Raw genomic sequence first — 16,692 nt, forward strand, 5'->3', positions numbered from 1 at the left:
AGCATGTGAAACCAGTGTTGTGAGAGGCGTACACCTCAGTACCTGAAGCGTACGCCTCAGAGGCGAGGCGCACGCTCAAGGTACTGAGGCGTTGCTGTGATGCGCCCCTCATCAACCTCCGACCAGTTGTGACCACCGACCACCGGAGTTGCTGTGCTGCAGCTGCTGCTCAGTCTTCTCCGACCACCGGACGACCGGCATATCCCTCACTTCCGTACCAGCTGGGCGGATGGTCCTTCTCTTACTGCCTCCCCTCCCACCGCTTCACTTCCATTCTAGTTGTGAGAAGCGAAGTGCAGGCTCAACGCCTCGCTTCGCCTCATCGCATTTAACAACCTTGTGTGAAACCACAACACAACATCCGATTCAAGGCCCCCAAGTATAGCCTAAAGCAAGGTTTTAAAACCCGGTGACTTGCGGCACTTGACTCGTCCTTGAGTGACGAGTCATTTGGCCGGGTCAACTCGGTGACTCGGTCGGGTCACGTTAACTTTATATTTTATATAAAATATATAAATATATGCATATATTATTTATATTTTATAGTATTTTACCGATATGTTATACATAATATATATTATATGATATTTTTTATAATATATTTAATGTATAATTTTATGAATACATATATAATCATATTTTTATATATAATATACATAATATTTATATTATATTTCATATAATATATGTAATTATATATAAAAGTTTTGTTAAAACCCAGTTAAACCTGGTCAGTTTTGACCTGGTGACTGGGCGATTTGAGCCCAGTCAACCAAGTCAACCCTGCGAGTTTTTAAACTATGGCCTAAAGCACAAATGATGATGGAATTGCCTCATCCGTAAAGAAAAACCTATGGTATTGCTCAATTAGCGTATTGACCAGAGGGGAAAGTCAGGACCGGTTATAGTTGCACTAGATAAGGGATCTCAAGTTCGAATCTCACTAGGGATAGCCCATACCTTGAGTTGAACATCCAGACAAACTTCCAAAAGTATAAAAGAGATCTTGGTTAAATTAAGATCAATCACAAACTCAAGGAATATTTTTTCATCAATTTAATCCAATAAAACTTCATAATTTTTAGATCAATTCAAACGGTTTTTGCTTAGTTTCTGATCCTCAGTTCTCTTTTGTAATTATTCTGCTTTTATGAATATATTGTCTATGACCCATTAACGGGAAAAAAAAGTAGCAGTTTTGCTTAGCTATAGTGCAAGTTTTCTCTTGACATAAAAGTGTGAAACTTGGGTCAATCTTATCCACTTGTTCTGTGGCTTATGGGTACATTCTGCTTCAATCGAGTGCCAAGCCCATCTCCCTCTGATATCCAACAGCAAAAAGATAAAAAGAAAAAAGAAAAAAGAAAATGCCCATGGCATTAACAATCCCTTCTCTGAGACTATCATGTTCAACCACATCATCTTCCTCCACCACAACAATCAGAAGGATCCCCAAGAAGCCATCATCCACCACAATTAGGAACTCCAATGCAGAAGGCCCCTTGAGAAGACCGGTTGCACCACTGAGAGAGCCCACACCACCACTAAAACCAGTACCTCCAACTCTCGCCCCACCTCCAACTCCGTCACCATCACCATCCGAGCCAGTTTCTGTGTACACAGTCTCTGGCTCTGATAAACCGGCGGTTATCACCCTTGAGTTTCAGAGGAAGATGGCCAAGGAGCTTCAGGAATACTTTAGGGAGAAGAAGCTGGGCGAAGCAAATGAAGGGCCCTTCTTTGGATTCCTTGGCAAGAATGAGATTTCTAATGGAAGGTAATAACATGCTTTCTTTTTCTTTCGCAGTTTTTTAGTGAATCTTGGATCCGTCCTACCATTTTATTATAGAGTTCTCTGAATTCTGGATGCCACCAACAAACTTTGTTCCAAAAATTTGTTGGATTTTGGATGCAACCACAATTATTCTACAATTCTATGAATTTTCGATGGACCCAACGATTTTTTTCCTGCAAATTTGTGAATTTTTTATGCAACTAAGAAAATTTGTTATGCAATTTGGTGGATTTTGGACGCAACCAACAATTATTCTGCAATTTCTGTGAATTTTAGATGGATCCTACAAACTTCTGCAATTTCTCTGAATTTTGGATGCAACAAACAAATTATACACCACAATTTTGTTGAATTTGGATGCAACGAATAAAGATTCTACGATTCTGTGAATTTTGGATGGACCCAACAAATTTTTCTGCTACTCTGTAAAATTTGGATGCAACCAACAATTATTCCGCGATTCCGTGAATGTTTTACGTGGATTTTGTTACTTCTTTATACATGAAATGTAGTGGAACCTGAATGGTTGGTCATGATTCTTTGTGGCTGCAGATGGGCAATGTTTGGGTTCGCTGTTGGGTTGCTGACTGAGTATGCAACAGGTTCAGATTTTGTGGATCAACTAAAAATTCTTCTCTCAAACTTTGGGATTGTAGATCCTGAGTGATCTATTCTTGTTGTAGTTCTTCTCACCGTCGCAACTGTTGAGGTCTTCTTACTGGTTCCAAGCATCCCTCTTATTTTCCTTTTTTCTTTTTTGTGCAAATATGAAAGAAAACTGGTTATGTATACGAAAATATGCTGAAACTACAGCATTGTCTGGGAAACATCTCTCATTCTTATAATGCCATCATTTCAATTCAACCGTGCTAATGCAAGAATCTTTCTATGAAGAAAATGTGCAAATGAAACAACCAATTATATATATCATGGCAAAGGTGAATTGGGGGTCTCTTGGAAAACCCCAAACGAATGCAAGAAGGGTGACTTTTTTTGTTGATAAATGCGTGTGAGCAATTGTATCTCATTTTTTTTTCCTCTTTAGCGAAGTTTTTTTTTTTAATATCATACTTGATTTGTCCATGGAGAATCTAGAGAGCTTCAATGTCAAGATTGTCTCTGGGATTCTGAAGACACGAAACTTTCCATTTGTCAATATATTTAAGCACCAACAGTAGTATACCATTATAATCGGTAGGGACAACAGCAACAACTAGCATTCATCTTGCAGAAAACGCAAACTACAGACTTTTGTCAAATACACTAAAATGTATCAAATGTGCAAACGGTTCAGGCACTTTCTTGCACATTGTTTTCCTCCTTTTACCTCAACGAAGGCATATTCAGTGGCTCTTGGGAATGCCATGGATGAATAAAATATCTAAAGTTTGTAAAGAATGGATTCGATGAATAAATATCTTAAGTCTCAAAGCTTCAAAAGCTCAGCCAAAAGGTTATACCATAGAAAAATTATACTGTTATAATGGTGTTTGATTGCCTGAAGAACTCATTTTATACTATTGATCATATATGTGTCAAAAGTAAAAGCCATCAGCATCATAGTTAGAAATCTCTTCCATGCAGCATTCTACGTCAGTTGCCTCAGGGAGACAAGGGTGGTAATTGTTACCGTGGGTTGGAATGCCACAAGAAAACAGGAACTGCACTCCAGTATCCTGCTAACTCCTTACAGAAAAAGGAGATAAATGAAGACCTCTCTCTCTCTCTCTCGCGCGCGCACTCAGTGGCTCACCAGATTTTTTTCAGACTATGCCTTCATCCATGAAGGTCCAACACTCATTTATCATGGCGTTTGAGGTTGATCATTCCTTGCAGCATAATGGTAAGCCTTATTTTGTCCTTAAATTAGATTTTCATAAAGCTTTTGATTCCGTACATTGGTCATTCTTATTTCAAATGTTATCAAATGTCGGTATTGGTCATCGTTTTTCTGGTTGGGTGAGAAAGGTGATCTCAAATACCCAGGTCATGTTAAATATCAATGGTGTTAGAGGAGACCGATTCAAGCTAGGGCGGGGTCTGCGGCAAGGGTGCCCTCTCTCGCCTTTGTTGTTCAATGCGGTTGTTGAGGATCTTGTGGTCTTGCTTAAGCGGGCTGCGGCATCACGATTCATTGATCCTTTGTAGGTTTTAGACTTTCCTGGTCATTTTCTTATGTTGATGATATGATCATTTTTTGTTGTGCAAATATTCAGCAAATGCTTAAGTTCAAGCTTATCCTTCATTTCTTGGGAGGAGGATTTTTAATTACATTATTTCTGAGTTGTCTATTGTACCTAGGCTTGCCGTTACAAGTGAAATGCCTCTCTTTTGCTGCATGGGCGCCAACGCTTCAAAAAGTGAAGCGCAAATTACTATTGTGGCAATCGTCTTATCTTTTCATCGTTGGCCATCTAACTTTAATCAAACATGTTCTTTCTACTATTTTAGAATTTTTCATGTCTATGTTTGTGAAGCTTGTGGGAGTGGAGAAGCAGCTGACGCGCTTGCTGGCAGGTTTTCTATGGTCTGGGTATCAATTCAAGGGTAAGTGTCACTTGATTGGTTGGCGTTCAATGGTCTTACCTCAGTGTTCCTACGCCAAGATTGTGGAGCATTGTTCTTGTCGCCAAGCAATGTTGGCTGACCCACCAACCAGATAACCCTTGTGCTCGTCTGCTTCTTGCTAAATATGGGGCTTCTGCTCTTATCCCGGTTCGCCTGGAAACCCAGGGTTTGGCGTTCCCGCACTTGTGTAAATCGTGGTTGAGGGCTTTAGCCTTTTTCAAAGACCATTTTGAGGACTCTAAAAATTTTGGTCAGTGGTTGCATTAGGCGTTGGTGCCAAGCAGAGAGTTTCTCACCTCCAAAGTTTATAGATCGTTGTTCCTCCCGGGAGCAGATTGCTTGCCCGAGAGTGTGCTTTGGGCGAAGGTCCCTTCTCCTCGTTCTCGGGTACTGGCTTGGTTAATTTTGCAGGATAGGATTCAGACCCACAATAATTTAAAGAAGTGGGGCCTTCAACTTCTTTGTTGGTGCGTGCTTTGTCAAGCTGCAGAAGAATCTACGTTTTACTTGTTCTGGTCTTGCTTAATATTTGTGAAACTCTTTGACCAGACCTAGAGGCATCCGGAAGTGTTTGTTAAGGAGGAGTTCTTTGCGCTCGATATGATCTTGGACTCGGTTTGTATTAGGCGTAGCACAAGGTGGAGGTTGATCTGGCAGACATGGTTGCTTAACTCTTGGTTGTTTGTTTGAATGGCGCGCAATGATGCTCATTTTCGTCAAATTCCATTAATATTCATAATTTGGTGCATAAAATCTTGGCGGATGTTTATGCGATCCTGCCTATGCATCTTAGTGATCTTCTTCTCTCTCCTGTTGACGCTCCCCTTCTTTTGCCGTTCTCTGAGCCAACAGCTCCTGCATGAGCCCGTTTTGTCTGTTTGATGTTCTTTTTTCCTTTTTGCTTTCTTTTATTTGTTTTGACTTTGCTCTTGTTCATTTCATGGGTTCAACATTTTGTTGATCTTCATGAGTGATAATGTTGTATTTCTTTCTGCTCTCTCTCTCTCTCACGCACACACACACAGAGCATGCTGATCTCACCTGAGTTTGAATACCATGTCCAGTTTGGCCTTCAATAATCAGTCCAGCAGTTGGACCAATAACTGCCAATGCTCCATTGTTTGCTTCATGAGAGAGAGAGGTCTTCTTCATTTGATGTATCTCCTTTTTCTGTAAGCAATTAGCTGGATACTGGAGTGTAGTTCCTGTTTTCTTGTGGCATTCCAACCCACTGTAACAATTACCACCCTTGTGGAATCCAATATATGAAATACAACCATGAGCGAAAGAAGTGAGAGGGTGAGGACTTTGACTGAGAAAAGGAACGCCCTGCTCCTGCTTGGGGTTTGTGGGGACTCCATGCAAGTTCTAAGATAGCAATTCTGGTTTCTTGTACATTTGTAAAATCAGGTTGGCCCATTTGTAGGTGGTGGGTGCTTCCTCAGAGCGGTTATGGATGAAATTGAATCAAATTGACTATCCCTCCTCGCAGCAAATGAAGTAAGCAAGGGTGGCTATGGCTATGTCAATCAGTTGACATTTGACCAATGACCTGACACTACAAGAAAAACCCTGATTAGCGACGGATATTTACGACAGATTTTTTCCGTCGCAAATTAGCAACGAACTTAGCGAGAGAACATTATCCATCGCCAATCTTTGAAATATTTTAGAAATTAGCGATAGTACAAATTCTGTCTCAAATACGTCGCTAATTATCGATAGATCGGCAATAAAAAAATTTCCTCGCTAATTTTCAATTTAAATCGTCCCACCTAAGGCGCAAAATTTTCCCTCTCTCCTCCGTTCGAAATTTAAACTGATGTGGGATTTAAACCGTTCCCAAACGAGCGTTCTTATGAACAATTTCCCTGCCTCCGTCCTGATCTTCCCCTTCGGCCCCATCGAATCCCTGGCGTCGAGGAGGTCAAGCGACCACTAGCAAGGCTCGCCGGACGATCCTGTTGGCCGATGAAGCGGAGCCTCGTGCTCGCCGCCGTAAGGCTTGCCAGACAATCCCGTTGGCCGATGTTGACCGCCTCGATGGTCGTCGAGCCGTCACCCAACTCTGACGCAGCAGAGGAGGGCGGGGGAATCTTGATGAAGGGCGTGCGGATCGCGGGGCGGTCGTTGTACCTGGACATGCAGGCGATGTCGCCGGTGGACCCGCGGGTGTTGGGCGCGATGCTGCCCTTCTTCACTGGCTGCTTCGGCAACCCCCATTCCCGCACTCACCTCTACGGCTGGGAGTCGGACGAGGCGGTCGAGCGTGCCAGGGAGCAGGTCGCTTCTATGACACCTACCTCCCTGTCGGCTTCGACAGCCTCCTCAACCTCGACCACCTCCGCGACGCCATCCGCCCCAACACCGGCCTCGTCTCCGTCATGGCCGTCAACAACGAGATCAGTCCATTCCAACCTCTGCGAGACCCAATCGGAGATCTTGGGGCCGAGGGAGTACGACTTGCTGGGATCCGGTGGTGGGTCGTCTTCCTCCTCTGCCGCCGCCGATGAATCGGTCCAAGTCCGGCCTATTGCTGCCGGAATACCGCCCGACAGGGAGCAATTTTTTTTTTTTTTAAATTTAGCGACGGATTAGTGACGGATATTATCCATCACTAATTTAAAATAGCGAATGACTTGCGATGGATATTAGCCATCGTTAATTTAAAATAGTGACAGACTCGTGACAGATCATTTCTGTCGCTAATCCATCGCAAATTAGCGACGAAAGTAGCGACTGATAAGTTTTGTCGCTACTTTGCATCAAAAAATTCGCAATGAAAGCTATTCGTCGCTAATCCAACGATAAACTGTTTAGCGACGGATTTAGGTCGTTGTTAATCCACAGGTTTCTTGTAGTGCGATCCAGACTCGATTTATTCACTAGTTGGAACTTGGAGGACTGATTCCATCATTTGACATATGATGGTATACATCCTACATTCAATCCTAACCGTTCAATCAACAACTAGGCTTGGCCACATTTTCATCTGAATGTGGTTAACATAGGATGGAACCCCATCGGATGGGATCCTTTTTGCTAGTGGGTCCTCTTTTTAATTTCTGGATACCTCCGGGTGTGTCTATTTCTATGTGGGAATACTTAGGCAGAAAGGAAATAAATTAAAATCTATTGGTAATGTTGTCATAATCAATGAATAGTGTACAAAAAAAAAAATCAGCATCGGCCATATTTAAACGATTCAAATTTAATCGAAAAGTGTATTTAGATGTTGTAATGCATTTTACTTCCTTAATAAATTAGATGGTGATCTTTCCAAGCCATGCCAGTTTTTTATATATAGGTGAAAAAAAAGTCGTATGAGAGAGAGAGGGGGAGAGAGAGATACTAATAAAAAAAGTTTGTCTTTTTTATTAAATCCACTCATATTTGTTATTTGAAAAACTTTCAAATACCCCTTAAAGGTTTCAGCCTAATTCATGCACACACCAAAAGTTTCAGAGTTTGCAAATACCTACCAAAGTTTTTACCTGCATGGGTTAATCAAATAACCTTCAATTTAATTATCTCTAATTAATTCAGATATAATTTTTTTAAAATGACCATGCTACTTATATGTTTTGCCATATGAGAAGACAACTTTTAGGAAAATGCATTTAGTTTGGGTTCGGATATTTATGGGGTTAGCTATTTGAGAAACACTACAACAAAGCAGTAGATTAGCGACGACCACATTCCGTCGCTAATCCGTCGCTAACATGGTTAGCGACGGATTAGCGACAACGAGGCGACAGTATGCTTACGTCGCGAATATTTCGACGCTAACTGGCGACGGAATTATTCTGTCGCCAGGTCCGTCGCTAATTGCGACGGAATAACGGGTGCTATATTCCATCGCCAATCCGTCGGTACTCAACGTCGACCACCGCTTGGCGAAGGATTTACTTCCGTCGCTATATTAATATGAATAGCGACGGATGGTTCCGTCGCAAACACGAAAAAAAATTAAAAAAAATTTATTTGAAAATTAATTACCGAGAACTGTACAATTTCTATTTCCTGTACAATTGATATTTCCTGTAAATAAAAAATAAACCACACAAAAAAATTCATATAACAAGAATCTACAACAATTAATCGTTCCACCTTAAAATTAAGAAGTTTAATTATTTACAATTCAACAATTACAATTAGGAAAAATAAAAAAAATAGAACTTCTTCAACACAGTCCTCTAATCATCGCCAAGATTTTGTGCGTCTTCTTGTTCATTGTCTTTATCTGTCCCTTCAGCTCCACTACCCTGATTATCGCTAGCAGCCTACACAAGAAAAGAACAGTCAGTATTGATAAACAAAATATAATGAAATAAATTACACACTATATGTGATTCTATCATGTGCTCATGTGTGATCTAAGGCAATAAAAAAACTCTATATGTGATTCTATCATGCTCATATGTGCTCTAAGGCAGTCAAAAAATTGAATATGTGATTATAGCATGTTCATATGTGTTCTAAGGCATCTAAAAAAACTCTATATGTGATTCTACCATGCTCAGATGTGCTTTAAGGCAGGCAAAAAACTATATATGTGATTCGATCATGCTCGTATGTGTGCTAAGGCAGTAAAAAAATTGAATATGTGAATATAGCATGCTCATATGTGCTCTAAGGCAGGCAAAGTCAAAAATTTTATATGTGATTCTATCATAAATGATATATAACATGTTCATATATGTTCTAAGGCAGTAAAAAAACTCTATATGTTATTATAGCATGCTCATATGTGTGCTAAGGCAGTCAAAAAACTGAATATGTGATTATAATATGCTCATATGTGTTCTTAGGCAGTCAAAAAACTGAATATGTGATTATAGCATGCTCATATGTGTTATAATGCAGTCAAAAAAACTTTATATGTGATTTCTATCATGCTCATATGTGCTCTAAGGCAGACAAAAAGTTATATATATATATATATATATATATATATATATATATATATATGTGTGTGTGTGTGTGTGATTCTATCATGCTCATATGTGTGCTAAGGCAGTAAAAAAATTGAATATGTGAATATAGCATGCTCATATGTGCTCTAAGGCAGGCAAAGCCAAAAATTTTATATGTGATTCTATCATAAATGATATATAACATGTTCATATGTGTTCTAAGGCAGTCAAAAAATTGAATATGTGATTATAGCATGTTCATATGTGTTCTAAGGCATCTAAAAAAACTCTATATGTGATTCTACCATGCTCAGATGTGCTTTAAGGCAGGCAAAAAACTATATATGTGATTCGATCATGCTCGTATGTGTGCTAAGGCAGTCAAAAAATTGAATATGTGAATATAGCATGCTCGTATGTGCTCTAAGGCAGTCAAAAAACTGAATATGTGATTATACCTGAGAGGGACCGGGAATCGAAGATCCCCTATCCTGAACAGCGGCCTTGATCTCATTTCGGAGAAAGGGGGTGACGGTGTATTGAAAGTAGTTATTCAGTGATTCATTAATGATCTCGCGTACATCATCACCAGAAAGAATAGTCGGCTGCTTGGAGCTTATGTCGGCGCAAGAAGTCGGTGAGCTGTAACTGGAAGAACCAATAACTAGTGAAGTGTTCATATTACTCCCAAACTCGAACACGCGACCTTTTTTTTGTTCACCTGCTGCAGTCACCCATGCTGTAGGATCAAATGATGGATGCTGAGTAGCGTCTTCGCCATATCGCTCTACCATCTGTTGCTCATATGCCTCCTACAAAATAATGTTTAAAGTATTCATTAATAATTAATGATAACATTATGATAACTTGCATATATATTGCAATGATTATTAATAGAATTAATACATACCATTGTCGTTCTCGCCTCCTCTGATACGAAGACTCCCGTGGTCTTCCGTTTATGTGTTTCTACAAACACATCCTTATATGGTACACTGCCTCCTTTTTCTGCTTCCTGCGAAGTTAAATGACAAAAGATTTAGTACACAAGTTTGCAACAATACTTATAAAATTAATATTATATATTGATGAGTTACCATTTTCTTTAAGTGACTCCCAAATGTCTTAGATCCACCTGTGTGTAGATGGGCTTCGGGCATCTTCGATCGATTTTGTGAAGCCTTCGCAGAGCGATTTTTAAATGCATCTCCCGCCCACTTATCGCACATTTCATCCCAGTAATCTCTCCTGATAGTAATAGGACCATGGCCCTTCCACAGTAATGGATCATCTACTACGCCAGATGCTTTTTTTGCTGCAGTCTTCATAGTGTGCAGCATGTCTGCAAATCGATTGGCAGCCACCTTCTGCCACACCTTCCTTGCATCATTTTCTTCCACCGTAGTTGCGAAGCGATTCGAAGCCTACAAATATTTTCAGAAAGTTAGTAGACATTGCTTAAATAAATTAAATATGAAACACATTAACTATGAGGAACAACTGTATACCATGAATGAGGACCACAATCTGTCTAACACCTCCTTTGGGTACTCTTTCCATTGAGCAACTGGTCCTGGTAGATGTTGAAGAAGTGAATTCCTAATCTTCCGTACTACTTCTTGTGGCTCAAACCTCGTGCTGCACATGAATTGTTATACAGTAAATATCAATATAAAATATTTAAAAGATATGTAATAATTTAAAACAAAATACTTACGGTCGATTATCGATATACACTATTCGAATGAGTCTTCTTGTGCCAGCCTGAGAAGACCCTGTTTCCTGTGTTGGCTCTTGACTTGTGTGATCAACTGGTGTAGGTGGGTCGTGTACAGGCACAACATCATCTGTAAAAAAATACATTAGAAATTCTCAGAATGTGCATTTGAACTAATCAAGCATCTAATTAGTTATATGATATACCTATCACAGGAGCCCGTGAAGATGAAGGCTGAGCCTGACTACTACTGGATGAGCGACCACTATAACCTCCATGAACCATATTCTAACAAATAACATATGTCATACAATACATTCAAATAATTCACATCAAGTATTACAATGCAATCAAGTCATTCACATCAAGCATTGCAATGCATTCAAATAATTCAAATCATTGGCATCAAGTATTGCACTAATTCAAATCATTCGTTAATTGCATAAATTATAATACATTCAGATAATTCAAATAATTCACATCAAGTATTACAATGCAATCAAGTCATTCACATCAAGCATTGCAATGCATTCAAATAATTCAAATCATTGGCATCAAGTATTGCACTAATTCAAATCATTCGTTAATTGCATAAATTATAATACATTCAGATAATTGAAATCATTCACATCATGTATTACAATGCAATCAAGTCATTCACATCAAGCATTGCAATGCATTCAAATAATTCAAATCATTGGCATCAAGTATTGCACTAATTCAAATCATTCGTTAATTGCATAAATTATAATACATTCAGATAATTGAAATCATTCACATCAAGTATTACAATGCAATCAAGTCATTCACATCAAGCATTGCAATGCATTCAAATAATTCAAATCATTGGCATCAAGTATTGCACTAATTCAAATCATTCGTTAATTGCATAAATTATAATACATTCAGATAATTGAAATCATTCACATCAAGTATTACAATGCATTCGAATCATTCGTATCAAGTATTACAATACATTCAAATAAAATTTATGATCATTCACACCAAGTATTGCAATACAACTCACATCAAGTATTACAATGCATTTAAATAGAGGTTTGTAGTATAAGATTTTGCTCACTAGCTTGAGAATTCTTTCTCGTCACTAGTTTGACTTTCTTCTTCTTCTTCTTCTTCTTCTTCTTCATTGTTTGCCCATCCACTTGGTACATCATTTGGATCACATTCCTCTATGAATGTTTTATCGGCCAATGGAGATATGACATGCATATCATGCGCAACATCGTGACCATAAGCGAAGTCATAGACATCATCTGATTGATAGTAATCACTGTCTTCAGCTAACTCATCTTCCTGTAACTGATCATACTCGGGGTATAGTTTGGATTTCACCTTGCAAACTGCCCACCATTCATTTCTATCTGACTTTTTTATACTCGGATATGAAGTATAATAAACTTGTTGAGCTTGCGAGGCTAATATGAATGGTTCATATGTTCCAAACCTGGATTTATGATTCACCTCCACAATGCCTGAAGCTTTGTCGAGTCTTGTTGCAGTTGGATCAAACCAATGACACTTGAATATCGTAACCCTGTTATTCATGCCTAAGTAAGTCAACTCCATTATTTCCTCTATAACACCGTAGTAATCATGTTCATTTTCACCGTAGCTGCTACCCTTGACACACACGCCACTATTTATCGTTGATTTGTTTATACCGTAGTCTTTTGTATGGAATCGATAACCATTTACGATATACCCGTTGTAGCATTACACAACTTTGGTCGGACCATTTTCTAAATCACATATTCCTTGATCTTTAACATCACCATTGCGAACCTACGCACAAACATAAACAATGATTGTGATCATGATCAATTAAGTAACTTAGTGTTGTTTATAAGTACAAAATTTATGTTAGCTTCTTTACCAACTGTTTCAACCACTCCACAAACTTAGTTTCACGTTCTTTTTGTACTTCTGCATCAGTGAGATGTGAAATTTCGTTTTGCAACTCTAGATCAAATCGTCTACAAACCACAAATACTTATATTACCGAGCCATGTTTCCACATATAGAACATAAAAGGATTTATAATTGAGTTGCATATACATATACTTACTCGATGTATGGGTCGATCGCTGAGCAATTAAAAAGAATATAGATGTGTGCTGCATCTTGCTCTCGATATGTCAATAGCCTTGATCGGCAACTACCAAATGCATGCCCAAGTGGTTGAAATATCGACAGCTTGTCAGCTACAGTTACTTGTTCTCCATCATCGTTACGGGGCATGCATGTGTAACGTGTTGGAATATGAGGTTCGAAGTACATAGATGAGAAATTTGAAATCTACTAGCTACATCGTTTGGTGATTCTTCATCTACGGCAGTTCTTACATCACTAGAACTCATAGCAGAACCCAGTTCTGTTCCTGCAGCATCAAATATCAAATTCGTATATGGATTATCGTGCACCACATTCACCCGTGCATCAAAATCGTTTCTAAATTCTTCTTCATGAAACGTCCAGTTCTGATAATCACTCACAAAACCCTTCCTGTATAGGTGATGTCTAACGCCATGAGGTTCTATAAATCGATTATTCTTACAAATCTTGCAGGGACACCTAATCCGACCTGTGGGATCTACCGTACTGACACTTGCCGTTGCAAATTCAATAAAACTATCGACACCATCCATATATTTATGCGATAACTCATTGTCCACTATCCTACGGTACATCCATTCACGGTTTGCAGTCATTCTGTCGTATGATGTTACGAATAGTATCTTAACCAGTTAAAAGAGAACCATCAGAATGCTATGATGAAGAAAATATCAAATTTATCATGCAATATATGATGTCATACAATCACAAGAATTATGATGCATGCATTGATAACTTAATATTTTCATGTGCAAACTATTCATGACACGATACATTCATTTGAAGCATGCTTTCAGTATACAATTTCACATGGAAGACATAATCAAATTGAAAGTAACTACATGTAAGCATGGATACAATCACATCAAACATTGCAATACATCGAAATAATTCATATCAAACAAATGTCAAACATGTACCTGCAGCAAACACACTTCAATATCCCACTAACTACTATCATGCATAGCATGGACTCCGTACTCCAAAAATAAGAACACTTCTATTCTCATACATTAAAATCATGCTCAGCATGATCTCCGAACTCCAACAAAGCAGTCCTAGATATCAACAACTAAGTGAGTGTGTGAACAATAAAGTGTTACATTCAATAAATTAAATAACATGTGATGCGCTTGCATCACTTACTCACCACGGGTATTTACCCGATTTGCATTGTTTTTGTCACTTACTTACCACGGGTGGCGGGGCACAAGCGAGTTCCGTTGAGAAATCTGCAAAAAACACTGTGTTAAAATGAATATTGAAGCTAATTAGGGAAACACAAACACTTATGCAATGCAAAAAACAACTAAACTGTTGATGATATATCTAATGATGAAATGCGATGAAATAAAGTGAAAAAGAAGCATTGATGATATATTTTTTTAAACTAGCGTCTTCCCCTAAAAAAAAGGGAGAAAAATTATAAGTGCACTCCGAACCTTGTTTTTGAAGCTTGAACATCAAATTGTAGTGAGAACTCGATGAAAAAACTAAAGGCTAATTTTTCAAATTGCTCCCATGTTTTCAGTATAATTCAAAATTGCACCAATGTTACAAAACTTTTCGCCCAAAATAGGAAAAAAAAAGAAATCTGATTCTTTCATGCTTGATGCACACATTCATGATCATCACCAAAGTGGAAAAAAGAAAAAAAAATTAACACAAGCATGTGGAATCTTAAGGAAGAAATGTGATTTTGATGATTCCAATAACAAACCAAGCAAAAGACCCACAACTTGAAGGTTTGAGGGACCAACGTGAGGGCGATGGAAGGATTGTGGATCTTGAAAACGTGCACACAAGGGACAGCGAACAGGCTGGCGATGTTGCGTGGATGAGCAAGACCTCAAGCCTGACTGAAGTGAGGAATGGAGGCTAGGCTGAGGTGAGCTCACCTCAGGGGAGGCTCAGACGTGAACCTGGCCAAGGCGAGGGCTCGACCCTGGCCTCAACGATCACACCTTATGGCTCGAGCATGAGGCTGGCTCAAGCGAGGACTCACCTCAGGCTATGAGCCTAAGGCAAGCCCGGCTCAGGCGAAGCCTCACCTCAGGCCATGAGCTTGAGGCAAGGCAAGCTCAGGCGAGGTTCGCCGCCGATAGCCCGGGCTCAACCTCATCGGCCATCGCCGGGGCGTACAGCGTGAAGAAGAAGAAGAAGAAGAAGAAGAAGAAGAAGAAGAAGAAGAAGAAGAAGAAGAAGAAGAAGAAGAAGAAGATGCAAGTGATTACCTACGCGTCGCCGGGCGGTGGCGAGAGGTTGACGGGGAGCGGCAGCTGGCGAGCGACGGCCGGACGGTGGCGAGAGCCGACGGGCGGCGGGAGGGAGAGGGCGGCGGGCGGGAGCAATACAACGAAACAGGAAAAAGAGAAAGAGGGATGGGATTAGGGATTTACGCGACATTTAGCGACGGCAACATTCTGTCGCTAAGCCGTCGCTAAATCAAAATACAAAAAAAGCGACGGAATATATTCTGTCGCTATGCCGTCGCTAATTAGCGACGACAGAGTTCCCTCTCTAAATCCATCGCTAAAATGGTGTTCTTGTAATAAAAAGTAGCGACAAAAAATGCAGTCACTAATCTGTCGCTAAGTAGCGACAGATTAGCGATAAAAGTTGTTTCTTCGCTAATCCGTCGCGAATTAGCGACAGATTCTATCTCTAGCTAATCTGTCGCTAATTAGCGACGGAAAAAATCCGTCGCTAATTTCCGTCGCTAATTTCCGTCGCTAATTAACAATTTTCTTGTAGTGAAACCAAACGGACCTAGTTGTTCTATTATAGTGGGTCGAGTAATTGTTGGATTGATTGACTTATTGCAATTTAAGTTAATTTTATACAATTTTTTTTTATAAAAAATATCGTTGATGAACTTTATGGTGTAGCAGTTTGTTTTTTGTTGGGGAGGTCAATGGTTCAATTAATATCAATGTAGTCAATAAACATTTTACTTTCACTTAACAGCCCTACACAGTCAAACTTACTTTGTAAAATGATATAACTTTATGTTCTCAAGAACAACCCAGGCTTAGTTTGTGATTGAAAAAAATTGATTAAACAATACCAAAACTTTGGTAGGAATTTTGAAACTCTAAAAAGTTTGGTGTCCGCATGAATTAAGCTGAAACATTTGAGGGTATTTGAAAATTTTTCTTGTTATTTAATAAAGATAAGGGGCTCTCAAAGCACCTACTGATCACACAACATAAGATATGTTAAAATCCAAACTGTTATGATGAGAGGTTAAAACCTACCTGCATATGCATTATTATTATTAAAAACAAAAAATTAAATGAGAAGGTGGGAGACCACAGTTCCAAAGCTGAAAGTTAAACGATTTGTTGACTTTTAGTCTCTCTCCTGAACGCATGACTTATAAATACAAGCCTGTCTCATCTAGGGGCGGGGGCATCGGCCCGCTAGGCCCATTCAGAGCTCGGCCCCATGACGACTCGGTTCTTAACGGGCTCCGGTTTGAAGCGCAACCCATGACCTGGTCCAATGGGCCAATGTAAAGTGGGCCGGTCCCGACCTAAACTCAACTAATTAGGTAAATAATA

The 16,692-nt window shown here is 39.4% G+C and overlaps 1 protein-coding gene across 1 annotated transcript; it reads left to right on the top strand.

The window, feature by feature from the left end:
- Nucleotides 1-1,316: 1,316 nt before the first annotated feature.
- On the top strand, nt 1,317-2,659 carry LOC149835023 (light-harvesting complex-like protein OHP2, chloroplastic). The gene is made up of 2 exons (XM_090010372.1): nt 1,317-1,777; nt 2,348-2,659. Exons 1-2 carry the CDS (start codon nt 1,368-1,370, stop codon nt 2,460-2,462), a joined length of 525 nt encoding a protein of 174 aa, XP_089866498.1. The 5' UTR covers nt 1,317-1,367; the 3' UTR covers nt 2,463-2,659.
- Nucleotides 2,660-16,692: the final 14,033 nt, after the last annotated feature.

This window comes from Nuphar pumila, chromosome 6, assembly GCF_984573655.1.
Source record: "Nuphar pumila chromosome 6, dmNupPumi1.hap1.1, whole genome shotgun sequence".
Lineage (NCBI taxonomy): Eukaryota > Viridiplantae > Streptophyta > Magnoliopsida > Nymphaeales > Nymphaeaceae > Nuphar > Nuphar pumila.